Genomic DNA, 27,429 nt, shown 5'->3' on the forward strand with positions numbered 1-27,429 from the left:
AGACTCGTCACTAGAAACAGTGGGAATGAGACTGCAATGACATTGTCAGTATGTGGAAGGAAAACAATCAATCTCGAATTCTACACTCAGGAAAAATATCCTTTAACAAAGGTGGAATAGATATTTCCGACCATACAAAACCCAAGGGAACCACGCCCCTGCAGAGCTTCGTTAGAAGAAACACCCCAGCAGTTTTTGGCAGAAGGTAATTGTCCCAGACAGAAACTCAGATGCAGAAAGGCATGACAAGCAAAATAAAAAAGTAAATATGTGAGCAGATCTGAAGAATATTGACTGGATATGATAACGTCCTGTGGGTTTTAAAATACAACTAAAACATAAATAGAACAGCACATGAGTTGGGAGAAAGATAAATATAAAACATTCTAAGGTCTTTGAATTGTCCTGGATGAGGGTAAAACACAGCAATTAATATTAAGCTGTGATCAGTTATGAACGCACCCTGAAATCTGTAGGGTACTGAGAGAGCCCAGAAAGAATAACTTTTTATTATTCCATTTCTTCCTGCTAATTTGGAAAAGAATCCAGTAGCAGGTAAGAATGGATATGAAATCTGGGACAAAGAGACAGCGCTATGGTAGACTTAAACCCAAAACATCAGTAATTACGTTGAATTTAAATGGATCAGATGCTCCCATGCAGAGGAACTTACCTCTTCACGACCCAATTTCCTTGGACTAACATTGCCACCTTCTGGATGCCACGCAAAACAGCCACAGAGTCGATGGAGGGGCCCAGGAGGCTCATCAAGTTGGCAAAAGGCATGACCTTCACTGAGGAGGATGCAGGAGCCATCAGACAAGGGAAGAGGGCCTGGGCCCTTCCCCGCACCGCCCCCCCCCGCCAAGTCTACACAGCTTCAGGCTCACACAACCACCCCAGCATGTAAGGCGGGCGACACGGGTAATAAGCACTGACCCCACTGGCTGCTTGTGCACGCATCCCGCACTCACTGAATCCTGCAGCAAACACCCCAAGAGGTGCTCCTTAAAGGTAAGACTAGTACGGGACGCCTGGCTGGCTCAGTTGGTAGAGCATGCAACTCTTGATCTCAGGGTCATGAGTTCAAGCCCCACGTTAGGCATGGCGCCTACTGTGGCAGGGGGGAGGAGATAAACAGTAAAACCATTACTACCCATGCCCATAGAGGGCCTGGGGTAGGTTCCCATGTCCTCTGCAGCAAGGCCAGTGGCCCGGCACCCAGGCAGCCCCAAGGAGAGCTGGGAGCTCCCCTCTGCTCAGGCCCCGGGAGGTGGTATCTCTGAAGAGGAGCCCGGGGCCTGGGACTCAGCTCTGAGGTTCAGGGCTCACGTCTGCCCTACAGGTTCTGGCCCTCCGAGTCCTCTGACAAAGGGGACCAGTCCCTACTGTGTGCAGCCTGGTGTGGGCCCCCCAAAATAGTCCAAGTGAACGAACGGAGCTCGTGTTCACGTGCAAGGCTCTGTATAAGCCGTGAAGAAGCCTCATCTCAGCCCCCAGGAGCTCTCCTAGTTCCTTAGGCGCAGGGGGGTCAGCGGCTGGCCCAGGCTCACTAGCAGGGGAGCGGCAGGAACAGGAGCCCGGCTGAGGGAGCCCCCCGCCCCGCCCCCCCCACTGCTGCAGTGCGTTCCTTCCACATGCGGCCAGAGCTGTAAAGCCAGGAACGCTCTGGCTCCGGGTGGCGGGAGCCTCTGGCCTTGCCCCTCAGTCCTTAAGTCTGTCCCACACTCCGTTTCCCCAGGAGGTGGTAGGGCTGGGGTCCCCCTGGGGGAAGCATGTGTCCACCCACCATTCTTCATCAGGATCTTGATCTGATCAGCCAGGGGCAGGGTGCGCAGCTGGGCCATGGACAGGACGTTGCTGGGAGCCACGGGTTTGTCTCTGTTGGAAAACAGAGACGCTGGGTTAGAGGAGGGGTAGGAGGGAGATTTGGGGTGGGGAGGGTGGTGTCCGGCCCAACTCTACTCACTTCTCCTCCTCTGGGCTAGGTGGCATCAGCATCATGAGGTACTCACTGCAGGGGAGAGGGCAGGGTCAGCAGCTCCTGGGCTCTGGCCCTGCCCCACCCCTGCCCACAAACCCAGACTGCACCCAGGCTGAAGCCTCCCCAAGGGAGGGCTGGGGGCTGGGGGACAGATAGAGAGCCACACCCACGCTCCCCTAGCTCCCCCCAAACTTGCAGAGAAAGGACGGCCATCTCCTGCCACACCCACCCTCCCACCCCTCTCCAGAGGACGAAGGGGCCCTCTCCCATGTCTGTCTCCCCTGCTAGAGAAGGGGCCACAGTCCCCAGGAGGGCCCCACACCACAGGGACCCTCCTGGGGCCAGTGGTGGGCTCAGCAGCCCACAGGGCTCAACAGCCTGGCCCGCCGGTCCCACCTGGGTGACTTGACGAGCTCAGTGTTCTCAACCCCACTGGAACCCTGGCACAGCAGGTACTGGCGCTCGTGCTCAGAGCGGCTGTCCTGTTGGGGAAGGCACAGGGTGGGGGGACCCTCAGCCACCACCCCAGGCCCGTGCCACCCGCCTCCCGAGCCCCTCTGCCATCCAGTTTTCACCCCTGCATCACCTTTCCCTCCGGGCGCCCACTGTCCTGCCCCAAGGCCAGCCACAGAATCATATCCAGCCACCTGAGCATGGCATTCAAGGCCTCTGTGAGGCGGCCTCAATCAACCATCTCCAGCTCTATGACCGAACAGCCCCAGCACCCGTGCCTAGGTGCCCTGCCTGGGACACAGGGTCATTAACAGCAACGGTAAAAAATAACAGCTAACAGTCACCGAGCACCTACTATGTGCCGGGCTCTGGTCCAATGGCTGCTTATATACATCAACTTCTCTCATTAGGTAATTTGCATAAAGTCACACACCAGGAAATAGCAGAGCTTCTGGAAGTCTGACTCTAAGGCTTGGTCAACATGAATCTCTTTCAGGAAAGTTCCAGAGAAATCAGGAGTTGCTCCCCGCCCCCAGGAAAATGTTGGGGAGCCCTATGGCACCTCTGGCTTCGATCCAATCACTTCCCTTACTCAATACAGTCTCAAGGATTGGGTTCTAAGTCAGCACACGAGATGAAAACCAAGTATAGTCAAAAGCGCCCTTGGCAGATACGTGAACTTGGCCATGTGACAGATGGCCGGTTCTCCAATGAGCGCTTTCATTCCGGACCCACGATACATAAAAATCCGTAACCAAACACCAGCTCCACCCTGGGGCCAACAAGAAGCTCCCACTTGAGGAGAGCCTGGGGATGCCGAAAACCCCACCCCAGGAAACTGTGGACTCCTTTCTCAATCTCCTGCTCCCCTGGGACACACGCTAAGTAGACCGGCTGGAACAAGGGACAAACTTTCCCCTCTCCACCCGGGGCTCCCTACCACCAGGGGGCTCTCACTGAATCGGAAACCCCCAGTTCCAGGCGAGACTGGGCTCTTCTCCCAGGACCCCGGCCCAGGGCCAGTGTCAGCCGCCACCGGGGACCCCGCTCACCCTCAGGCCATAGTAGTGCAGGTGCACCCAGGGCTCCTCCGCGTGCTTCTTCTGCAGGAACTCATAGGACTGCACGCGGCGCTGGCGGGCCTGCTCCGACTCCGGACGGGAGAACCGCACCTGGGAGGGGTTGTGGCCTCAGGCCCGGGCCCCGTCCTGGGCTGCCGGCCCTCACCCCACGAGAAGACTGGAGAGCCCCGCACCACTCCCACCTCCCCTTCATTTCCCGATACACATCTCTTAAATTCAGCTCCAACCGTGTCCCCCTCTGTGACTTGACGACACAGGCCAGGGAGCAGTTTTCTTGTGCTTCTGCCTGCCCGGGACCCAATCCATTTCCACTCCCACGGCTAAAAGACCCCCCCCATTTTCCTTGGGGAAATGCCCAGGTACCCCTCAGCTCAGGGGAGAAAATATCCCTCCCCCGTGCCCCCACCCCCACACACATTCCCAGCCACAGGAGTGGGCACGTGACTCAGACCTGGACAATCCGAGCACCAAATCCTCTTAGCCACAGGGGCTGATTCAGGGTTGGCCAAGCCAATGAGTCCGGTCTGGGACTTTAGTTAGAAGTAATGAGAAAGAAGTTTCTTTTCCCCTGGGGTCTTGGAAGCTGGGAGGATGTGAGCCTGGAGCGGGGACAACTCTGTACCACTGGGGACAGACACCCTGCCTGAGAAAGGCCAAAAGAGGAAGGCGGAACCTGGAGATGGAGATGGAGAAACCAGGTCTCGATGACCGAGTCTGAGCACCTGAATCCAGCCATACCTGAAGCTACCCCTCAGCTTCTCAGTAAAAGGGACCAATACATTCCATTTTGAGCTCATGCCAGGTAGGTCCGGGTTTCTGCTGCTTAGCGTCCTGATGGAACCGAGCCCTGACACCTCCCGCGGGGGCGTTGGCTGGATTACAGAACCCTCAGATTTTTTTTTTTTTTTTTAAAGTGGGCTTCACGCCCAACATGGGCCTTGAACTCACGACCCTGAGATTAAGAGTTGCATATTCTACTGACTGAGCCAGCCAGGTACCACAGAATCCTGGGATTCTATATGGGTCCTTTAAGTTCATGGGCCTAAGGATAACTTGTCAAACAAGGGCCAGTTGAGTCCCCGAGGAGGGAAGGAGGGTGATCATTCAACAAGCTGCCGAGAGAAGAGGGTGAGCACCCCCACCACACAGCAGTCATGTTGGTATCAGCCCATCTTCAAGGACGTGCAAAGGCTCACAACTTAAGCCACGTCCGTACACCATCCATGTCACTATCTGTGCCTTCTTCCTTAAATACTCCTTTTAACCTCCATAGGCTTACACAGAGGAAACTCGGTAAGCCATAAATGAAAGGTCAATATTCTTCTCACCACGTCTGGAATACAGGCCTAGTATTCAGATAGAATTGTTGCGTCTGCACACCACCGGAAACACTGAATGACGTGGTTAAGGCACATGGGGTTTTGGTTCCACTAGGACACAGGCTTCATGGCAGACTGTGCGGGTTCCCTGGACCTCCTAGGCCCCCAGTTTCCTCCTCCCAGACAATTCCAGTTCCAGCCAAGCCCCAGGGTTCCCACACTACAGAAGCCCCGGGCTGCTATCCTGTGAACAGCTGGGACAGGTCAGGGTGGGCGCAGGACAGGTTACCCCTCCAGGCCGCCCAGTAGGAAGGCTTTGAAGGATGGGACCCTGTTTCGGTATCTGTTTCATCCCCAGAGCCTTAGGTCTGCACAGCCCCTCCCACCCCGAGCAGCGTGCGGGCAGCTGAGCTACAAAGCCGGCCCCGCTGCCCACCGCCGCCCCCCCCCCCCCCCACCGCCCTGGCGCACCCTCCCTCTCCTCGGGGCCAGAGTTCACTCACTGTGATCTGCTTCACGTCTTCTTCCGCCTCATCCTGCGAAGAGTCTCCTGCTGCAAGAGAAAGCGGACACTGCTTGCAGCCTCTGGTGGAGCCCCCAACTCCCTAGAAGGCCTCAGGCAGGGGCATCTGGGAATTCTCCTTCTAGGCAGAGATCGTTAGCCAAGTCAGCACTTCTCAATTGGGGGCAATTTTGCCCACGAGAGGACACTTGAGAATGTAGAAAGCCACGTTTGGTTGTCAAAACTGTGCAGGTGAGTGCTCCCGGCATCCAGTGGGTAGAGCAGGGATGCTGCTAAGCGTCCTGGAATCCATCCCCCTGCAGTTTTTCCCATGACCCACCCATCCCTGCCAAGATGCAGACAGACAGAAGGGCTAGGGGTCCAGAGCTCACCCTCATTGGCCGCCTCCCTCTCCCGGTGCTTGGCATCCGCCTTATCCAGGTAGGAAAAGCTGGGCCGCAGCTGCAGGATGCCATGAAGAGGCGTCAGGTGCAGCTCACCTGGCAGAGGAAGAAGGCTTTGGACCTGACTCTGGGAACTGGGACCAACCCACCCAGCTTGGCTCACAGTAGTCACAAAGGGCCCTGCACTCCCCCAAAGGCCTCAGCCTATCGCCAAGCCACCCGCCACCTCTGCTCTAGCCCCCAGTCTCAGGGCCTTGGGACCACCGGGCCCGCAGCCCTTCCCAACCCCACCTGGCCCAGTAAGCACACAGCTGCAGTAGGACATGAACCCAGACCCTTCTGCTCAAAGCCACTTCTTTAAGCCTGCCTGCATACCCTCCCCCATGAGCATCGAAGGCCTTTCCGACCCTGGTCGCCACCCCCTTCCCCCCAGCTGCTCACTCCGGCACATGGCAACTTTTCCACTCCAAACTCGGCCTCTCTTCCCCGCCGGGCCTTTGCCAGGCACCCTCAATGTCCACCGCCCCCTCCCCACAAAGACTGCCTCTCCTCCTCCAACTCGGCTTGTCAAAACCCCACCCAATCCGCTCAGAAGTCTGCCAGCACAAATGTGGCTGGAGGAATGGCCCCTGGCGTGGCCAGCTGGAGGAGTGTCTACACAGTCCTGGACAAAGATCGTGACTCTTCCTTGTGAATGAAACCTGTGCACTGGGAGGCAGTGCAAAGACCATCAATTTCTCTCAAGTCAATGTGGGCTTGAGAGAGAAGAAATCACACGCTAAGGCTCTGGTAGGTGGCTCTGTGAAAGCGTTCTGGACTCCAGAGGGAGTGGAATGCTCGCAGTCAGGAGTAAAGAAGCAAATGGTCCTACAAATACCGTATGATTTCACTCATATGTGGAATTTAAGAAACAAAAGAACAGGGTTAAAAAAAAAAAAAAGCACACACAGAAAAAGATTCAGGGCTCCTGGCTGGCTCTGTTGTAGAGCATGTGACCCTCGATCTCTAGGTTATGAGCCTGAGCCCCACTCTGGGTGGGCGTGGAGCCTACTTAAAACAGAACAAAAACACACACACAAAGCACAGAACCCACAGACTCTTAACTACAGAGAACACCTGACAGTCACCAGAGGGGGGGTGGGGGTGGTGAACGAGGAGGGGGGGTCAGAGTACACTTAAGGTGATGAGCGTGGAGTCGGGTACAGAATCACGGAATCCCTCTATTGTACACGTGACACTACCATAACACTGTTTGTTAATTATAATGGAATTTAAAAAATAAATCATTTTACCACCCTACATACAAGAATAATTTTCAGAAATGTTAAAAATTTTCATATAAAGTACTATAAATACTAGAAAAAAAACTAGGAGAACCTTTGTATGAACCTAGGATGGGAGAAAGAATCCTAAAAACCAAGACAAGAGATTCAGAAGGAAAAACACAGGACAGGTAAGTTTGGCTATGGAAGAATACGACCACGTCGGGAAGATGGCACAAGTTCTGGAGACGGGCGGTGGTGACAACTGCACACCAACATGAATGCCCTCAAATGTCACCGAACCGCACACTTAAAAATGGTCAAAATGAAGGGCGCCTGGGGCGCCTGGGTGGCTCAGTCGTTAGGCGTCTGCCTTCAGCTCAGGTCATGATCCCAGGGTCCTGGGATCGAGCCCCGCATCGGGCTCCCTGCTCCTCGGGAAGCCTGCTTCTCCCTCTCCCACTCCCCCTGCTTGTGTTCCCTCTCTCGCTGTGTCTTTCTCTGTCAAATAAATAAAATCTTAAAAAAAAAAAAAAAAAAAAAGAGGGGCACCTGGGTGATGCTGTCAGGCAGGCATCCGACCTGGTTTCAGTTCAGGTCGTGATCTCAGGGTCGTGAGATCGAACGCCGTGTCAGGCTCAGTGCTCAGCGGAGATTTAAGATTTAAGATTCTCTTCTTCCTCTGCCTACCCCCCACCCACCCCCTGGGAGTGTGCTCTCTCTAAAATAAATAAATCTTTAAAACAAAAAAAAGTTAAAATGGTAAATTTCATGTTATGTATATTTTACCATAATAAAATTAATTCAAAGAAAGAAACAAATGGTCCCGGCTGCAAGGCCTGAGACATGGGTTCAAAAAAGGATAGTTACTTGATACTACTTTTGAGTCTTTTCTAGTTTGTTTCCTAAGTGTTCAAATTAGTTTTACCTATTGCTTTATGAACTCTAAACACTTTTTAATGGCTTTGTTGAGATATAATTCCCATGCCATACAAAATTTAAAACATACTAGTCAATGTATTTTAATATATTCCTGGAGTTGTACAACCAGCACTACAATCAACTTAACGTTTTCAGGGGCGTCTGGGTGGTTCAGTCGGTTAAGTGTCTGACTCCAGATTTCGGCTCAGGTCATGATCTCAGGGTCGTGAGATAGAGCCCCTTGACGGGCTTTGCACTGGGCATGAAGCCTGCTTGGGATTCTCTCTCCCTCTGCCCCCTGCCCCCCAAAGAACATTTTGATCTCCCCAGAAAGAAACCCTGAACCCATCCTCAGTCACTTTCCATTCCACATTCCTCCTAGCCATGGGCAATTACTACCTGCTTTCTGTCTCTACGGATTTGCCTCTTCGGGACACTTCATTTAAATGGACTCCAACAACATGTGGCCTTCTGAGCATCATGCACACTAAAGGATTTATCAGTACTTCCTTCCTTCCTGTGGCCAGATAACATTCCACTACATGGCTGTAGTGCACTTTACTATCCAGGCGTCAGCTGAGAGACTTATGGATTGTTTCTACTTCTTCACTACTGTGAATAATGCTGCTATGAACATCCACGTACAAGTTTTGTGTGAATAGACGTTTCACTTCTCTTGGGGAGATGCTAAGAGTAAAATTGCTCATGCATAAGTACCTTGTATTTTCTTTTTTTTTGAGAGGGAGGGAGGGAGAGGGGGCGCAAGTGAGTGAGTGGGAGAAGGGGCAGAGGGAGAGAATCCCAAGCAGGCTCCACACTAAGCGCAGAACCTCGCAGAACCCAACGTGGGGCTTGATCCCATGACCCTGAGATCATGACCTGAGCCGAAATTAAGAGTCGGATGCTCCACCGAATGAGCCACCAGGAGCCCCGCAAGTACCTTGTATTTAAAACAAAATCCTCCCGCCTGTCTCAAAAGTTGCGCTGTATGTCTGTGTCCCAGGAGGAGACAGTGACCTTGGCAGCACCACCTCTATCAGGTCAGGTAGGACCAAAAGCAGGAAGTCCTTAGAGGTGGCCTATTCCAGACCCCTGACAATGTCTTTTCTACAACCTGCCTGGCCCCTACAGGCATCCGGGGAGCAGCCAGCTGGGTACCAGGCTGGGGACAGTCTCCCCCTGCCCCAGCCTCCCTCCCACTTCCCGCCGACCCAAGCGGCCTCCAGGAGCCACGGCAGCCTGGCCGCCCAGCACGGGTACCTTGTCTGTAGAGCGCAGCGGCGTAACGGGCTGTGTTACTGGTGCTCTGGGAGGAACAGAACGTCTGCTTGTCCATCAGCTTCCTGGGAGCACAGGGAGAACAGACGTCAAGGGGAAGGAAGCTCCAGACCCAGGGCATAGCAGGCCCTGGCCCCTCCACCCCAGACACCTCCTGAAATTCAATACCCAGGGACAGGGATCAAGGCCCCACCTCAGCATATGTGAGCCTCAGGAGGGAAGCCGGGGAAGAGAAAACCCGAGGCCCTGTCTGTGGCCCAAGGACAGGTGGTGGGTCAAGCCCCTACTCCCATCAAGGGGCCTCTCAGAAGGGAAGATATTTGCCACAGGGCAGGGCTGCACCAGGCCCAAGCATGTGAAGCTGGGATGTTGGGAGGGAGCCGAGCAATGGGGCACAAGGGCCCAGGTATGTGACAGGCCTCTGGAAGGCTCTTACTGGAGCGCACCAAAGCCTGCGGGCCGGGCCCAGGGGACTCACGAGGAGTAAGTGCTGCTCTCGTCCGTGCAGGCACCGTCCACATTGAGTGCAATCTGCTCCCCTTTGCTGCGGCAATAGTTGGGGTTCAGGGTGTCGATGGCCATCTCAAGTTCTACCTGCAGGCATCAAGCACCCCCAGCAGCTATGAGGAACGGAAGGATACCCCCAACCTGGCCACAGCCAAGTCCTGACCCCTGTCCCTGCCAATCCAGCCCTGCTCAGAAGCAGGCCCGACACACACCCCTCCCTAAGGGCCCCCGGGGTTCAGTCCACATCAAAGGTCACAAACCCCAATTCCAACAGAAAGGCCAGAGTGGTTTGGGGGGTGGGGTCATGTAGTTCTATTTGTCCTCCCCATTCTACCCTCCAAAATCTAAATTAGGTGCCAACGATTAAAATTCAAGAGATTTTCTCATAAAAATTCTCATTTCCAGGGGCGCCTGGGTGGCTCAGTCGATTGAGCGGCTGCCTTCGGCTCAGGTCATGATCCTGGGTGTCCTGGGATCGAGCCCTGCGTCGGGCTCCCTGCTCAGTGGAGAGCCTGTTTCTCCCTCTCCCTCTGCCTGACACTCTGCCTACTTGTGCTTTCTCTTTATCTGTCAAATAAATAAATAAAATCTTTAAAAAAAAAATTCTCATTTCCAACTTCTCTTGAAAAGTCACTGCACGTGGCAATGGGGGGCAATAGGGGGCCGGAGCTACAGCACCCCCCTGGACAAGCCACGTGTCCAGAGCTCCCGGCCCCTACCACCCCATCCCTTTGAGGCACTTCGAGCCTATCAGAGCTGCTGCACGTCAGCCCCTGCCTTATCCTGTCAACATGAGCCCCCCATTCCCAGCCTCGAACTCATTCCGAGTCTTATTCTCCTCTGGCCTCTCTGGAGCTGCTTTACTCCCTTTCTTTCTGGAAACTTCCCTTCCTCAGCTTTCCAGGCTCTGCAAGCAACTGGTTCTCCTCTCAACCCTCCAATCGCTCCTTCTCTGGGCTTCCAGTCCCCAAAGGGCCCATGTCCTCTTCGCTTGCATCAGCACCCCCCTGTACCACCCCTCCCCTCCGCCACCTCCATCAGAGGGCAGCCCCACCTTCTGCTGCTTGGGCTTGATCTTGGCTGAGAGGTGTGGAATGTCATCGTAGGTCATCGAGGCTGGACGCACAGGGTACTGGGGAGGGGAAGGGAGCCGTCAGTCCACCCTGCCCTGTCCGGCCCGGCCCGGCCCAGAGCTGGGCTCACAGGCTCCAGCCAAGAATCAACACCAAGCAGAGACCAGAGGTCCTCGCTGGTCCCCGCCTGTGTCGCCTTCATACCGGCTCCATCCAGCTTCCTTCCAAAAGGCAATTTTCGAGGGTCTCTGACCTCCGAGGGACAAGCCTACGCATCAGGAACCCACACAGGCCCCTCTCTGGTAACCCACGAGTCCTGCCAGGGAGGCAAGAGTGAGGATCAGGCAGTGCACCTGGGTGGCTCAGTCATTAGGCGTCTGCCTTCGGCTCAGGTCATGATCCCGGGGTCCTGGGATTGAGCCCTGCATCGGGCTCCCTGCTCGGTGGGAGGCCTGCTTCTCCCTCTCCCTCTGCCTCTCTCCCTGCTCATGCTCGCTCTCTATCTCAGTGTCTCAAATGAATAAATAAAATCTTAAAAAAAAAAAAAAAGAGTGAGGATCAGGCAGAGGACAAGGGACACAGGACCGTGGGCAGCACAGACGGAAGACCCGACCAGTGACATGCTGTGGGTGGAGGACGGGTGTACAGGAATTCGTTACCCCATTCTCTCTGCCGCCCTGTAAACTTTCCGTAATAAAAAGCTGCCACTGACCCACTCAGCCCCTCTGGGCCTCAATGTCACCATGCGTTAAGTTGAGAAGCTGTGGCCGGCGCTGCCTGGACCATGACAGCCTCTGGAAGGAGCTGGGGGAGGCGTGGCAGCATGTGCACTGAACCCTCTGTGTGGGGGCCCTCTCAGATCGGCTATGTTCCAGCCCAAGGCAGTGGTGACTTCCTAAAAGCTCACTCAGATAGCAACACAGCAATTCCCCCTTGCTTCCTGGGCCAGAGCTTATGGCAGTGGTAGGACGAACAGTCTGGAGCCTGACTGGTCTGGCCTGAGCCCTGGCAGCTCTGCCATCTCCTGATCTCAGGCTGGAACGGGTGGTGGTAAAGGGCAAGGTTCTGGAACCAGGCCTGGGTTCCGGTCCCAAATTTGCCTCTTGCAATGTGTGGACCTGGGCCAGCTCCTCACCACAAACGTGCAAGTCCTCACCTCACAAGGCTGCAAGGGGCAGAGAGTGAGGCAAAGAGAGCAGACACTGCAGGGCCTGGCCCACCGTGAACACATATGGGGTCACCGTCCCCACGGCCAGCTCCCCACCATTTTGCAGGCAGCCAGGGAAACCAGTTCAGAAGGCCTGAAGGACAGGCCCCCAGCCCCATAGCCTGTAAAGGCAGACCCCGGGGGCAGAGGGCAGGGGAATGCTGGGCCTCTTCCCAGCTCACATTTGGAGTACCCCCACTGCTGCCCTGTCCTGGGCCCCATGCACAAGTGGCTAGCCTCCCTGTGCCTCACCTTCTCATATGCAGCCTGGAGACAAAATACTTACAACTATAATCTTGTTATTAGAAATGCAAACAGGGGCGCCTGGGTGCTCAGATGGTTAAGCGTCTGCCTTCGGCTCAGGTCATGATCCCAGAGTCCTGGGATCGAGTCCCACATCGGGCTCCTAGCTCAGTGGGGAGCCTGCTTCTCCCTCTGCCTCTCTCTCTCTCTCTCATGAATAAATAAATAAAATCTTTAAAAAAAATAACTTGTCCCACCTCCCATAAAAAAAAAAAAAAAGAAATGCAAACAATCTGCCCGTTCCTTTAAACATGAAACATAGTGTTTCCATTGGATCCAGCAATTCCGCTCCTAGGGATGTGCCCAAGAGAAATGACAACACCTGTCCACACAAAAACTTGTGTGGGATATTCACAGCAGCACTGTTCACAATAGCCCCAGAGTGGAACCAACCCAAAGAGCCATCAATGCACGGACAAACACAATGTGCTGTATACAGCCACACCACCGAGTACTATTCATCCATAAAAAGGAATGAGGTACTGATACATGCTGAACATGAGTGAACCTCGAAACCACGATGTTGAGTAAAAGCAGCCAGCTATGCCATGATTCTGTGTACATGAAACGTCCAGAACAGGCAAATCCATACAGCGAGAAAACAAGTTAACAGCTGCCTCAGGATGCAGGCAGGAACAGGGGACACAGGACAAAACTGTCCAAAAACAGACTGTGGAGCTGAGCTCTGGGCTGGGCCATGTTCTGAGCACTTTGGATGGATTCATCCAACCCCCACGGGGAGCTACAGGGCACGTAGTATAACTGCCACCATTTTGTAAATGAGGAAACAGAGGCACAGAGAGCTCAAGGACCTTGCCCAGGGCTCACAGCTAAGTCATGATGGAGCTGGGCCTCAACACAGCCACCAGTCCCCAGAGTTCCAGAACCACACTGTTCCACCTCTCATGGCTGCCTTGGTTTTCCCATCTTCGAAATGAGAGACTATTAACCTGCCCGCCCACAAGAGCGAAGAGAAACCCCCTGTCCCACACTCTGGCACCCAGAACCCTAAGCGAGGCTGAGGTTTCCCAGAGCCCCTCACCCCCCACCCCCATGCTCAAGGTGGCCCCTTTGCCCTCTGGTCTCATCATTACCTGAAACAGATAGAGCTTCTCTGCCAGACTTTTAGCCAAGTACACGTCGATCTGGGAAAAAGGGAAGAAGACTTAAACAGGAGACAGACAGGTAGCTGGCCTGCCCTGGCCTCCCCCTGCTCTCTGGATGTCAGTCAGGGCTCGTGGCTCCTAGAGGCAGTGGGGGGGGGGGGGAGGGGGAAGAGCTCAGCTCCTGCTAGAAACAGAGGGAACCGAGTCTCCAGCCTCCCTCTCTGTGGCTCTCAGGGGGACCAGGACAAGAGTTCCTGGCCCTCTCCTAGGTCCACTATAACCCAATAAAAATGTGCCTTCCCCGGGTGTGCCCAGATCAGGATGCATCCTGGAGCCCGATTAAATGCTTTTCTGATGAGGCTGGGACAGAGGAGAGCTTACCCACTTGCCTGCCCTTCCTCCCTGTGCCCTCCACCACCTACCCTGGATTGACCTGTCACACCACCTTTAGGTGGTCTGCAAGCCCCTCTAAGAATGATCTGGCCCAACTCTTTCTTCTCAACACTAACCGCCCCTGACCCACCGTGCAGCAGTTTACCTCCCTGCTTCCCGGTTCTTCATATGAACCATGTTCTCTCCCACCACCAGGCCTTAAGGAGGAGTGAAGGGCATCAGCATAGGCGAAGCCTGTGTGAAGGGCAGTCTAGGTGGAGGGAGCAGCATGTGCAAAGGCCCAGAGGCTCTAGGATGTGTCTGGATCTGGGCTGACTCTGGAACCTACCTCCCCACCATCTGCATCTTGAGTCTCCTTCTTTGTCAGATCCTAAGTTTCCCGAGGGCAGGACACTGCCTTGCTCACTACTGTCATAGCCCCCAGCACACAGTAGATCCAGTGAACAACTGCTGAATGACTTCTGGGTAGGCCCAGGAAGAAGGGGGAGTCGTCAAACCCATTCATTCATTCAACAAATAGTCACTGAGTATCTACTAAGTGACAGGCACTGAACTTGGCTTTGTGGACACAGTGATGAAGACAAAATCCCTCCCTCGTGAAGCTTACATTCTAGTGGAAGGCGATTATGTTTAGGGGATGGGAAGTGTTATGACCAAGCACAGGGCATGGCCAAGGTAAGGAGCTTGGGGGGGCCAGGGAGGGTGAACAGGAGAGCGCCACACGAGGCAAGGGGTGTCAGGGAATCCTCTTTGACAAGGAAATGCTGGATCAGAGACTGGGAGGAAGTGAAGGGCTCAGCTAGGCAGTTATCTGGAGGAAGAGGGTTCCAGGCAGAGGGAACAGCCTGGTTAGGGGTCCCTGGGATGCCAGCAGGTTCCAGGCTGGCCCAAGGATGGATGGAAGGGCCTCAGCCCGGGGCCTGGGCACTCCTCCCCAGCAGCCCCGGCAGAGGGTAGGGAGCAGCAGTTACCTCCTGTACGACTGGGTCATCCTCTTCATTGGCCATACTAGGGGGGAGCCAGCCGCACGATCCTCAGACTCAATCTGCAAGGGACAGCAAGAGGCCTGAAACAGCAGCCATTCCGCCGACACCCCTGGGTGCCTCTGTTGCAACGGGCCTGCTCTGGGAGGGGAGAGCCTGAGACAAACAGCAAGTGACCTTCTTTCTACATCTTTCCTGGAGTCAACAACAGACGGCCAATTCTACACCCCACTGGCCAGAACCAAACAAGAGGGAAAAACCACCAAACAGAGGGTACAAACAGGTGGACCCAAGGCGGCACAAGTCGGCTGCACCCGTGGGAAAGAATAAATGACCAGCTTTAAGGGTTTTGCAACCACGCACAGAAAAGAGGTCACTGCCAGGCAGGGGGATGGAGGTTGGCTGGTCCACAGCCATGATGCAAATACTCGAGCACTAACTGGGGGCCACGGAGAAGCGTTAGTGAAGAGGCTGACGTCCAGCAGAAAGAGCCAGCAGTCCCAAGGCTGTCTGGGGGGGCTCTGTCTCTGGTACTTGACTTTCAAGCAGACTTTAAGCCCAACCCCGTGTGAGAGGATTCTCCTGTTTCGTGTGTGCGACACAAAATGACCCTCTTCACAGACTTTAATGTATTCAACACACCAACCCTGCAAGGTGGCCTGACTGTCCCCATTATCTAAGGGCGACTGGAACTTGGGGACACCATGCATGCACTAGCCAGAGCCACAGAACAGGCCAGATGATGCACCGGGCTTCAAAGCCAGGCCAGCCAGGCCGCCCGATTTCAGGTAACAGCTACAGGTCAGGCAGCTCAGAGGGACGGGAAGGGCCTTCCTGCCGGGAGGAGAGGGGGCAATCTGGGCTGGGCCCTGAAGGAGAGAAGGATTTGGACAAGCCATGACACCAGACAGCAGGAGGGACCCCAGGTGACTGGCAACACCTCAAGCCTGGAGGGGAGAAGGCCGCACGTCTCCATGGCAGAGGGTCTGCTGGGCTGACTCTTCATATTCCCACAGGAAGGGGATGGTCATGTGGGTACCTTCAGAATCCCAGCAGCCCCCAGGCCTCTAGTTCTGGGTAAGACCATCATGATTTTTGTCTTATCTACTTAACATCCAAGTAATTCAATATTTAAAAGGGCGTAATACCTTCACTTCGGGTGGGACTCAAGGTCATCCAAGCCCTCTGCCTGAGCCATACCACCTGAAGTCCTTTCATGAGTTCCAGATACATGTTCCAAACTCCAACTGCTCAGCCCCGGTGCTGGCCTCATCCCTGATGCCGCTGCCCCCCTCACCCCACACCAGCAACTCCCGTCAGTTCCACCCTGAAGGCAGGTCTGGGGTCTGGCCACCCCCACTGCCACCTCCCCGGTCCCGCCAGCCCCACTGCCTGCCTGCATGACAGCAACAGCCCTCCGATCTTCGCCCAACCCCACGGCCAGCGCCAGTGATCCTTCTGGAAGCCACATCAGGGCTCACCACGCCTCTGCCTTCAAGGGCCTCCCAGCCCACTCAGGACAGAAGCTCAAGTCTTTATGCCACCACCATCCCTTTGCCTCTCAGACCTCATCTCTCACAGGCCCCCTTCCTCCTGCTCCCCCCACCGTGGGCCTTGGTAACTGCTCTACCCCAAGAGCCTCATGGCTCCCTCCCTCACCTCTTCCAGGTTTTTGTTCAAATGTCACCTCATCACTAAGACCTGCCCTGTCTACTCTATCCAAAATTGCAACACCCTCCCCCAGCTCCCTTCCCGGCTCTGGTTGTCCCCAAAGCATGCACCACCACAGCTCTGTTTTTATTTTGTCCCCATCCCCACTGCCACTAAGCTGTAAGCTACACGAAGGCAGAGATTCAGGTCCGTTTTGTCCCTTGCTGTACCCCCTAGCCTGCAGCAGGCACTCCATACATACCTGCTGTCTGAAGAAATGGGACCACAGGAAGGCTATTTAACAGGGAGCTACCAAAGATTTTTGAGTGGAGGAAGAAGGCAAACCAGAGGGAAGCCGGCTGCCCCAGCGGTTGGGGCTTGAAGACTGGATGAAAATCAGAAGCCCTAAAGTGACAGTCTGAGGTGCGTGGTCCTGCCCAGAGAGAGGGGGATAGATGGCAGAGCCCCAGGCCTCACCCCATCTGCACTGACCGCCAGGGGTCACAGGTGCCCTGAGAGCACCTAGCTCCTCTCCGGCCGGCTCCGTGGACAACCGAGGCACTGGGGACTTGCACGTGAGTTAGGGTACAGGTCATATGTACAAAGAGGTGTGGCCTGGGAGCTTCCCCAGACGCAATCATTCCTGAGAAACTGGCTTTCTCAGCTCTTGGTGGGCTCTGCCGACCCCTCCCCCAGTCACTGAGGAGCTGGGGGGGGGGGGATGAGGTACCTGGAGCTGTGGCTCCTCCCTCCAGATGGTACACACGACCAGGGTAGCGCAGGGCTCTCACTTGCCCTCATCCTCTCCGCCAGCATCATCCAACTTGGTGGCTTTCCAAGTTTTCAGTCTAAGACCCATAGTAAGAAATCCACTCCACAGAAACGACCCAGTACATACAGACAATTAGGGAACTAAACAAAGGTTTCACACAAGCTTAACTGCCCCTATTAGATGTGAAGCAGTGAGCTTTTCTACCCTCACTCATTAAAATTAACATGCTGGTTACAATCCTCCAAAGTGATTTCACATCTCACTAATAAAAGTTATTTTTTTAAGTAATCTCTATGCTGAACATGGGGCTCAAACTCATCACCCCAAGATCAAGAGCTGCATGCTCCACCGACTGAGCCAGCCAGGTGCCACTCACTAAGAAACCTTCATCTGTGATTGAAAAGTACTGCTCCAACAGGTCTCCCTGAGGTCCCTCTTTTCTATCTCCAGTCCTCCCAGAGACAGCCAGAGCTGTCCTTGCAAAAGAGTAAATCACATCATTCTCCTGCTCAAAACCTTTCACCTGCCACATAGAATAAAATCCAAACTCCCTTCCACGGCATCAAGGCCCTATGTGATCCTGCCCCTGCCACCTGCTGGGCCTCCAAGAGGCTAGGCCCCATCCTGTCTCAGGACCTTTGCATGTCATCTACTTTTCCCACGTCTTTTCAAAGCTGGCTCCTTTTCATTAGATATCACCCCCCCACCCCCTCCAGAAGGGGAGAGAAGTTCCCTGGCCACCCAATCTGAAAGAGCCAACGGGCTCACAGTCACCACCAGCTCTCCCTGTTTTCTTTCCTTCATGGTTCTTATCACAATCTGGAACCACCTAGTCTACTTGGGTTTGTGTTGTCTGTCTTCTGTACTAGAATGTAAGCTCCAAGGGGGCCTCTGAGTTACCTCAACCATGAAGTGGAGATGATCCTACTTCATCAAGTTGTTATAAGGACTATTATCTCTCTTTAAAATCCATGCTATTCTCCCCATACCTAGTTGTTATAAGGACTATTATCTCTTTTTTTAAATCCATGCTGTTCTCCCAATACCTGGCATGAAGTGGACACTCAATACAGTACAAAGAACAATTAAATAAATGAACGCATGAAATCAGGCAGTTATAGACCCTTCACCCTGTGAGCCTAACTCAGCCCCATCCAGACACTGGTGGACTCATGGTTTGGGCCTTACGGACACTTGAGAACAGAGAGGGGCTGTGGCCCAGGCAGAAGCAGCCCTCCCAGCCACAAGCCAGGCTTCCTCAACTGCAGTGACCACCTGTGACCACCTTGGGTGTCCTGTGGCCATAATGGTACTCTGTGGCACTGGCTCTGTGGCCTTGAGCACACGAAGTTTCCCCCAGCAGGGAGCTGCCAACAAATGTAAAGGAGACAAGGACACCAGGTAGAGCAAAGGAGGGGTTCAGAGCAAAGGAAATACCTGAATGCCACACCTGGGTGCATCCCTGTGCACCTAGGAATCTAACTTGTCAGCCAATCAGAAATGCAGAGGCAACTCCAAAATCTCTCTAGCTACTGGAGGGAGAAAACAAAGTACCACGCAGTTAAGAGGAGAGGGCCCCAAGGGCAAACAGTCTCAAGGCCTGATTCTAACTGCCTGTGTTTGTCTCTGGCAAGCCATCTCCCCGCTCTGGGTCACCTCAGCTCCCACCTCTGTTAAAGAGTCAGCCTGGAAAAAAAGAACTAATTAACCCTTAACTGATCATCAGACCTTTCTCCAAGGACTTCACACACGTTCTCATCTTCTCAATAGTCCCGTAAGTCAAGATTCATCATTCCCAATTAAGAAATGAGGAAACTAAGAGTCAGAGAGTAGGTAATTTTGCCCAAGGTCACAGTGCTGGAGAACAGCAGAGACAGAGCGGAACCCCGGGTCTGGCTGATGTCAACGATCCGTATTCTTAACCACTATGCTGCACACCTCTTGAATAAAAGGCAGTATGGGATAGTGGGGAAGAGCCTGGACTCTCAAAGCAGAACGACACCGGTTCAAATCCCACCTCAACTACCTACCATCCGTGGCCCACCTGGGAGTGTTTAATCTTGGAAGGTCTCACTATTTTCACCGCTAAAATGGGGATAATAAAGTACTAAACTCCCGAGGGCTGCGATGAATATTAAGTAAGGTAATAAATGTAACCTGCAGGGAGCTTTGTTATGACTTGGCAACATGTTTTCTTCCAATGTCGGAGAGCACAAGGCCCCCACAAATCAAACCCTGCGAGCTGGGGCTTCTCGCGTCTTACCCTACTTAGCCCTCACCATAATCCTATGAGGCAGTTAATTTTATTATCCCCATTTCACAGATGAAGAAACGCTGGCGACTGGTAAGACCTCCTCCATCGCCCACCGATTCTAAACCTGACATAACTGAACGACCTTGTTTATGTTCGGGTTTACTTGACGTGCTTACTGACACCTCCTCCAGCCCCATGGTCAGGGCCGTATCCGCGGCACGGTGCGGGCTCTCAGTGAACGCTGAATGGAGACCTGAAGAGCTGTACGAAGAATGCCGGGCCTGGCCAGGCGGAGACTGCTCTGGTTCAGCGCGAGGAGAGGGCCGGGGCCGGCTCGGGGACCCTCCCCCTGCCCAGCGGGGCGGGCCGCCAGCCCCGGGCCACACTGTCCAATGGGTTTCGCCTCCCTCGCGGGTGGTCAGGCCCCCTTCTCACGCCCACCACGCAGCCGTCGCCTCTAGCTGCCGCGCTGGCGGGACAGCGGGTGCCTTCGGACAGGTGCTCCCGCAGGAGGCCCGCCTGGTCCGGGCGGAGCACGGTGGCTGGACCCTGAGTCACCGCCGGCAGCCTCGGCTGCGGCATCCCCGACTCCCAGGCCCGGCCGAGGTCGGAGCCCGCGGCCGGCCCGGGTCTACGGGGGCCGGCTACCCAATCCTTCCCGCCCGAGTCCCGGGAGGCCCCCAGCCCCTGGGTTCGGCGCGGCGCGGGCCTCCCGGCCTACTCGGCAGCCCAGCCCAGGCCCACCTCGCGAGTGCGGCCCGGCTCCAGTCCGGGCGTGCGCTGCCTTCTCGGCACTCACCTCTCCGCGGGGGCCGCGCGCGGGCGGCGGCAACGGCCCAGGTACCCGCGGACTGCAGAGGCGGCGGCGGCCCGGCTCTTCTCTTAGGCAGCGGCCATGTTGCTGGTGGAGAAACTCCAGCGGACACGTGGGGGGAGCGGGCCGGGCCTCGCGCTTCCTTTTACCCACAATGCCCCGCCCCGACGCGCGCAGAACCCCCCCCTCCGCCGCTCCATTCATGCCGGCCGCCTGCCGGGTTTGGCAGCAGGGGGCGCTGATGACCCAGCAAAAGAGCAGAAAATAGAGCCTGGTGCCAGGGCGGTAGGGACCGAAAAAAAAAAAACGATTTGGCAGCGGTGGGATTCGAACCCACGCCCCCGAAGAGACTGGAGCCTTAATCCAGCGCCTTAGACCGCTCGGCCACGCTACCCAGTTGGAGTACTGTCTTTCCGGGAAGCTACTTAATACTCTACCCAGCAAATTTCACTGTTTCTTATGTTTTATTTGATTTTGATGGACTTATTATGAACTTGTCATGTATTTAAAAGACAATATTTGCTCCAATAATTATACCCAGATTTGTTCCAAATAGGTTTTAGAGCGAAAAGCAGCTTAAGAATCCGTGTTTAGAGTCGGCTGTTTAACCCGGAGACCCCAGGAAGAGCCAGGTATCTCCGGAGAAATGATGGATTCCCGCAGCAATTCGCCCCAGGGCCTCCGAAGACCAAACCCGGAGGAGGGGGTGTAAGCAGTTTTCTCTGAAGAGTTATGTGTTTTAATTTTTAGTTACTCAAATAATAAGTGAATTATTGCAAGATATTAAAACTGCAGATAAGGTACAAATGCTCTTTTAACTTTGACTAAGTCCCATCCACAGAGGTAACCATTATTATCAGCTTAGTATCTATCTTTCTGGATTTTTTGCTGTGAATTTATGTGGATATTTTTGGATATATTCATATGGATACATAGATACCCATAGAGAATTGATGTTTTGTTTTTATTGTGTATGGCTTTTTACATAAATATTATCATACCATTACTCTTGATCTGCAACTGTTTTTTCACCCAAATATGCTTTTAAAATCTATCCATGTTGATGGAAATAGGTATTTAAAAATACAGAAAAAGTACAAAGAAAAAATAATCACCCACATTTCTACCACCTAGTACTGTGGCATTTCATTTCCAATTTTTTTCCTATGTACATACTTTTCTTTTTTTCTTTTAAGATTTTTATTTATTTATTTGACAGAGAGGGAGCACAAGTGGGCAGGGTGGCAGACAGAGGGTGAAGGAGAAGCAGGCTCTCCACTGAGCAGGGAGCCGGACGTGGGGCTCGATCTAAAGACCCCGGGACCATGACCTGAGCTGAAGGCAGCTGCTTAACTGACTGAGCCACCTGAGCTCCCCTGTATGTACTTTTTATTAAAAGTTAATGATATGAATATGCTGTCCTTTTAAAAATCCATTTAAAAATATACTAGATCATTAAAAATTTTTTAAATAAAAATATACTAGACCATTACAAATTAAAAATAAAACCTCCTTCCCAAACATCCTCCCTTGGCTATGACTATTATTATGATTTGATGTGTATTCAATCCATTTTTTATACTTTCATATCTATATATTTATATCTATAGATACAGATATTTGTGTGTGTGTATATATACATATATTCTCATGAACAATATATAGAATGGTCTTCTGTATGTTTTCTATTCTCATAAATATTATTGTGCCAAGGTCATTCTGAAACTTGTTTTTCTATTCCAACATTATGAGGTCTATTACCAATGCATATAGATTTTATTCCATGATGTGAATACAAACATTTAAGTTGTTTATATTACATTGTTATATTTAAGTTTCTGGTTAATATCTAATTGGCACACACCCTAACATTTCACCCATATTTCTCCTTGCCTTCAATTCCTCCTCAACTCAGTTTTTTCCCCCCATCTACCTTTAACATAAATATTGATATGCAAAGATTTCATTGCATCAGGAGAGTTTGTGCTTTTAAAGGAATTCTTCAAAAATATAGAAGCATCCTTCGCTGCCTCCCGGTTCCTGGGATCAGCCGATGGCATGGGTTTTGGAGACCTGAAAAGCCCCGCCGGTCTCCAGGTACTCAACGACTACCTAGTGGACAAGAGCTACATCGAGGGGTATGTGCCGTCACAAGCAGACGTAGCAGTATTTGAAGCAGTCTCCAGCCCCCCAACTGCCGACTTGGATCATGCCCTCCGTTGGTATAATCACATCAAGTCTTATGAAAAGGAGAAGGCCAGGAGTGAAGAAAGCTTTGGGCAAGTATGGCCCTGCTAATGTGGAAGACACCACAGGAAGTGGAGCAACAGATAGTAAAGATGATGATGACATTGATCTCTTTGGATCTGATGATGAGGAGGAAAGTGAAGAAGCAAAGAGGCTAAGAGAGGAACGCCTTGCACAGTATGAGTCAAAGAAAGCCAAAAAACCTGCACTTGTTGCCAAGTCTTCCATATTACTAGATGGGAAACCTTGGGACGACGAGACAGATATGGCAAAACTAGAGGAGTGCGTCCGAAGCATTCAGGCAGACGGCTTGGTCTGGGGCTCTTCTAAACTAGTTCCAGTGGGATATGGAATTAAAAAACTTCAAATACAGTGTGCAGTGGAAGATAATAAAGTTGGAACAGATATGCTGGAGGAGCGGATCACTGCTTTTGAGGACTATGTGCAGTCCATGGACGTGGCTGCTTTAATAAGATCTAAAATCTACATCATAGATCATTGCCCTTAAATAAAAGCTTAAAAGACAAAAATATATATATATAGAAGCAGCCATCTATTGAGGACACAGGCTAGCCATGGTGGGGCATTCAAAGCTAAATGAGGAATAGTCCTTAAGATCAATAGAAGCATTCATCTAGTCACAGTGTTTTAGTACCAGGAGGGACTTTGTGAGTTGTGTGCTGGGTTTTCCAAAAGGGAATATCCCCGTGGTGAAGGATAATTGCTGGAATATCTGCCTAATCTTGCTTTTCTAAGAACTGCTTGACCAGCCCAGAGAATGGATCCCTGGCAGTCACCTTGGCGGTGTGCCCCCCACCCCGCCCCCCCACTGCCACACCATGGCCAGGGGGCTCTATGGTAGATAGACTCAGGTCAGACCAATCAGCTTCTCTTTTGAGAATATGAACTGAGACATGGTGATTTCCTGATTTGGTAATTTGACTGTTTTCAAGTGTTAAAATGTTAGTGTCTAAGACTGACTCGAACAAGGGAGAAAGGGAGATTTGGGGTGGCCACGTTTTGTGAAAGAGATTGGAGAAGTAGAGGAAGCCAGTGCATGGGGCTGGGGGCGGGGCAAGAATGATACGATGAGAAGAACAGAGTCGTAGAGAAATCCTGAAGGTTTTCTGGATCCTGGCTCAAGGCCCTTCCTAGGACCCAGTGGGATTCACATTCTTGGAGACATCCTTTTATCATTGAAATAAATGCCCCTGTTCCGCTCAAGCTTGTGCTACCTGGTAGCTGTCCGTTGTAAGAAATAACCGCCCCCGCCCCCCGCCCTTGTATGGTAGGGGCCCTAAATGAAGCTAGAGGTATTTCTGACAGAACATTCTGGAGCAATTCAGGTCTGTCCCTACTAATACGTACTGAATGGGATACTTAACAGGGAGCCCACACAGATGCAGGCTGATTCTGGAAGGCAGATCCCAGGGCCTCCCTTTGGGAGTTTCTTGCAGTCTTGCAGCCCCCTTACACAGCTGTCTGTGACAATCAGATGTGAAACTGATAAGCAGGAAAAGCAGAATGTTGCATCAGAACTCCTGGACCCACAGGGAAGGGCTGAAATCCTGACCATCCCTTGGTGTGCCTACTTCTCTGCCCCTGGTTAACGGGGCAGGTGGAGGGAGGAAGCACCACAGATCAAACACCACCCATTTGTCCCCCACCCCCAATCTAGGGACTGTCAGGTGAAGGCTGGCTGTCTCTATAGCATAAGCCCTCAACTGCAGGCAGTGAGGATGGGTGTGGGGGCTCAGTCCTGGATCCCCTCCATTCTTCACACCCTTGCTTCTGTAAAAGGAAAATTATCCCAAACCTGGACTGAGACCAAACGTTTCTGCACGAATCTCTTTCTGGAAAGAAATGGACATTTCTCATAAAATGCTTAAGCTTCCTCTTATGAAATTTAATAGCATTGAGATTTATACTTCGAAGCTAGTTTTCTACCCACCCTTTTGAGGGTCATCTGTCAGTCAAGAGCATAGTAAACTTTTACTGAACATTCTTTTCTTTTCAATCATTCTTGTCCTGTAGACTGTGTCTACTAGGATAGAAGCCAAAAAGTGGTCACCTTGCCCCAGGTGGGGTGGGGTGGGTGGGGGTATATTGCCTGGGAAGGAGGCCCAAGGGAGCTTTCTGGCGTGCTGAAAATGTTCAAAAGTTCATCAAGTTGTACACTAAAGATTGTGCAATTTACTCTATAGAGGTGGTACTGTATTAAAAAGTCAATTTTTTGAAATCTTTCCTACTAAATATGAATCTTTGAATTAGCCTCCCAGAGGATCCACACTTGCAGCAAGATTGTAATACAATTTTGACATAGGCTTGCAACAAAACTATCTGAAAAGTTTCCTTTTAACACTCCCCTCTAAACTTCAGGGCCCTTTTCCTCTTCCTCCCCAAAGGGAACACTCTGTCTGGGTGAGAACTTGTTGCTTTTTTTTTTTTTTTTAAGATTTTATTTTATTTATTTGAAACAGAGAGAGAGAGAAAAAGAGAGAGCACAAGAAGGGGTAGGGTGAGAGGGAGAAGCAGACTCCCTGCCGAGCAGGGAGCCTGATGCAGGACTTGATCCCAGGACTCCGGGATTATGACCTGAGCTGAAGGCAGTCGCTTAACCAACTGAGCCACCCAGGAGCCCAATAACTTGTTGCTTTTGCCTTCCCAGAATCCTTTCCCCCATTTTCTGGTTCCAATACTCATTTTTCCTTTGGGAAACACTCTTGCCTGTGGTCTAAGAGGAACAGTCAATCAAAGCTCTAAGGGGGCGGGCACAAGACCCAATTAGGCCAATCAGAAGCTTTAGCCTGGGAATCTGACTCTGAATCTGGCCCTCAATAGCCCTCAATAGGGCAGTAAACTGAACTTCCAGGCCATCTGTTTCCTCCTGCGTCCTGGAGCTGTAGCTCTTTCCGAAGCCTGATTCTTTCTTACCTTCCACTCTGTAAGTTGCTTCCTTCCCCCCAAATTGCTTCTTTGCTAAAGTTAACCAGGATTGAGTTCCCTACAACCAAGGCAACCACATGATCATGTAGGCTGCCCAAAAAGGAACTTTGTTCTTGCAGGAGACACACTTCAGTTGTGTGCAGAGCATACAACCTTAGCATGGGTCCCAGAGCACTTTTTTTTTTCCTGGAACAAATGCTTAATTAGAAGAAAAACTAGGGCATGGGCATGAACTAGGGCTCTCCCTGGTAAACTGGGACATGCTGTCTGTCACCTTACACCTTGACCACTCAAAGATCCATCTAAGTTGACAGGCCCAAGTGCAATGTCCTGTGTTGAGTCACACATCCAGCTTCAGGCTCCGCTGCTAGTGGCGCCTTTCCTCAATTCCTCTACGCTTCAGTTTTGCAAACAAGCTCCTGGTGTCCCAGGAAGGTGCTAGTGGGTCATGGGAATAACACAGCCTCAGTTGTCATTATTTATGTTGGAGCAATGATGATATCTGATCTTAGAAACTTCCAGCTTTTCTTCTTGATTAATGAAAACATTCTTAGCAAATGGTTTTGCCATAGGACCACACTAAGCCACCTTTTTCTCATCTGTGAAACGGTCACGATAATACAATAATACTGATGTTTGTTGCAAGGTTAGAGATAACTGTATGTGCCCAGCCCATTGTCTGACATACCGTATACTGTTGCTAAGACTTGTGTTTCACATTTTAATATCTCTACAATTGACCTGCATCCTGTGATGAATGGTAGGTGGTTTATTTACAGGTTTTATTTTTAACTTATTGATTCATAAAATAATGGTACATCTTAAGATCCATGCTGTCTTAGAGTCAATAAAACATAGTAGATGCTTGATACATTAATTACTATCATGAATTTTTAACAACAAATTCTTTTTTTTTTTTTTTAGGTTTTTCATTTATTTGAGAGGGAGCACAAAGGGAGAGGGAGAAGCAGACTCCTCACTGAGCCAGATGCAGGGCTCAATCCATCCCAGGACTCTGGGATTATGACCTGAGCCAAAGGCAGATGCTTAATTGACTGAACCACCCAGGTGCCCCTAAATTCTTACTTTGATAATTTTATCAAAGCCATACATGTGTGTATCAATTCTATAAGACTTGTTATCAAAATCAGCAGTATGCCTGCCCCTTCCGCCCCAGGCAACCACTTTCACCTTTCAGCTGATTCTTCTGATATTTATCACCAAATGTCACAGCTTACATTGCTTTTGTTTTGGGGGTTTGTTTGTTTTAGACATTCCTGACTGGCTTCCTACAAAGGAAGGTAAGAATTGAACTGTAACCGTCCCTACTTCCACCATAGAAAACACTCCCCGACCCCAGTCCTCCAAATATTCATATTGTGACTTTATTTGTGTGGTAATTAGTAAATGGCACTCACTAAGCTTGAGCTCAGCCATACACTCAACTATTATTTTGCCCTTTCTGGAAAATGTTTATAGTTAACAATCGCCTGAGGAAAAAAATGTGTCTAGTTCCTATGAATTCGTACCTAACTCAATTTCAGATTGTCCATCCTTGCCACATAGACATGAAAGGTATTCTATTGCTTCAGTTTCTTGAAGACATTTCTCCCAAAGCCCCTTATCAGGCCATACACTTTTTTTTAAGTAAACTCTACTCTCAATATGGGGCTCAAATTCAGGACCCTGAGATCAAGAGTTGCATGCTCTACCAACTGAGCCAACCAGGCACCCCAACAGGACTATAAACTCTAAGTTGAAGGCAAGGCCACCATGTTGGGAATCATCCTTCACCCTTGGGGGTCTGATTTCACTTCAATCTGGTGCTGGACCCCATGCATTTCTTGTTATTCCCACACACTAGCCTTCCTTTGATAGAGCAAACCTTCCAGTGTCTTCTGGAGAAAGAGTACATGAAATATTAATTTTGTTGAGAATTTATAGGTCTGAAAATGTCTTTAGTCTATCC

At 51.7% G+C, this 27,429-nt stretch overlaps 1 protein-coding gene, 1 non-coding gene and 1 pseudogene across 7 annotated transcripts in view; 1 reads left to right on the forward strand and 2 right to left on the reverse strand.

The window, feature by feature from the left end:
- Positions 1 to 20,509, reverse strand: part of POLR3E (RNA polymerase III subunit E) — a 30,845-nt gene extending 10,336 nt beyond the window's left edge. For 2 of the 6 annotated variants that reach the window (XM_027612380.1, XM_027612379.1), the window contains exons 1-13: positions 20,253 to 20,380; positions 14,766 to 14,839; positions 13,390 to 13,440; positions 10,767 to 10,844; positions 9,684 to 9,799; positions 9,188 to 9,270; positions 5,733 to 5,840; positions 5,342 to 5,391; positions 3,490 to 3,609; positions 2,381 to 2,466; positions 1,970 to 2,014; positions 1,790 to 1,881; positions 674 to 794 (exon numbers count right to left, since the gene is read on the reverse strand). In XM_027612380.1, coding sequence (XP_027468181.1) covers positions 674 to 794; positions 1,790 to 1,881; positions 1,970 to 2,014; positions 2,381 to 2,466; positions 3,490 to 3,609; positions 5,342 to 5,391; positions 5,733 to 5,840; positions 9,188 to 9,270; positions 9,684 to 9,799; positions 10,767 to 10,844; positions 13,390 to 13,440; positions 14,766 to 14,801 — 986 coding nt within the window. In that variant the 5' untranslated portion in view covers positions 14,802 to 14,839; positions 20,253 to 20,380. Of the gene's footprint in view, positions 1 to 673; positions 795 to 1,789; positions 1,882 to 1,969; positions 2,015 to 2,380; positions 2,467 to 3,489; positions 3,610 to 5,341; positions 5,392 to 5,732; positions 5,841 to 9,187; positions 9,271 to 9,683; positions 9,800 to 10,766; positions 10,845 to 10,989; positions 11,102 to 13,389; positions 13,441 to 14,765; positions 14,840 to 20,252 lie in introns of all 6 variants that reach the window. The other 4 variants (XM_027612375.1, XM_027612374.2, XM_027612376.2 and 1 more) reach the window with 4 other exon arrangements.
- A 70-nt stretch (positions 20,510 to 20,579) lies between these two features.
- On the reverse strand, positions 20,580 to 20,661 carry TRNAL-AAG. Its single transcript has one exon. It is a non-coding gene; the product is annotated as a tRNA-Leu (tRNA).
- A 1,664-nt stretch (positions 20,662 to 22,325) lies between these two features.
- Positions 22,326 to 23,022, forward strand: LOC113932541 (annotated as a pseudogene).
- Positions 23,023 to 27,429: the final 4,407 nt, after the last annotated feature.

The sequence above is a fragment of the Zalophus californianus genome, chromosome 10 (assembly GCF_009762305.2).
Source record: "Zalophus californianus isolate mZalCal1 chromosome 10, mZalCal1.pri.v2, whole genome shotgun sequence".
In the NCBI taxonomy this organism is placed as follows: domain Eukaryota; kingdom Metazoa; phylum Chordata; class Mammalia; order Carnivora; family Otariidae; genus Zalophus; species Zalophus californianus.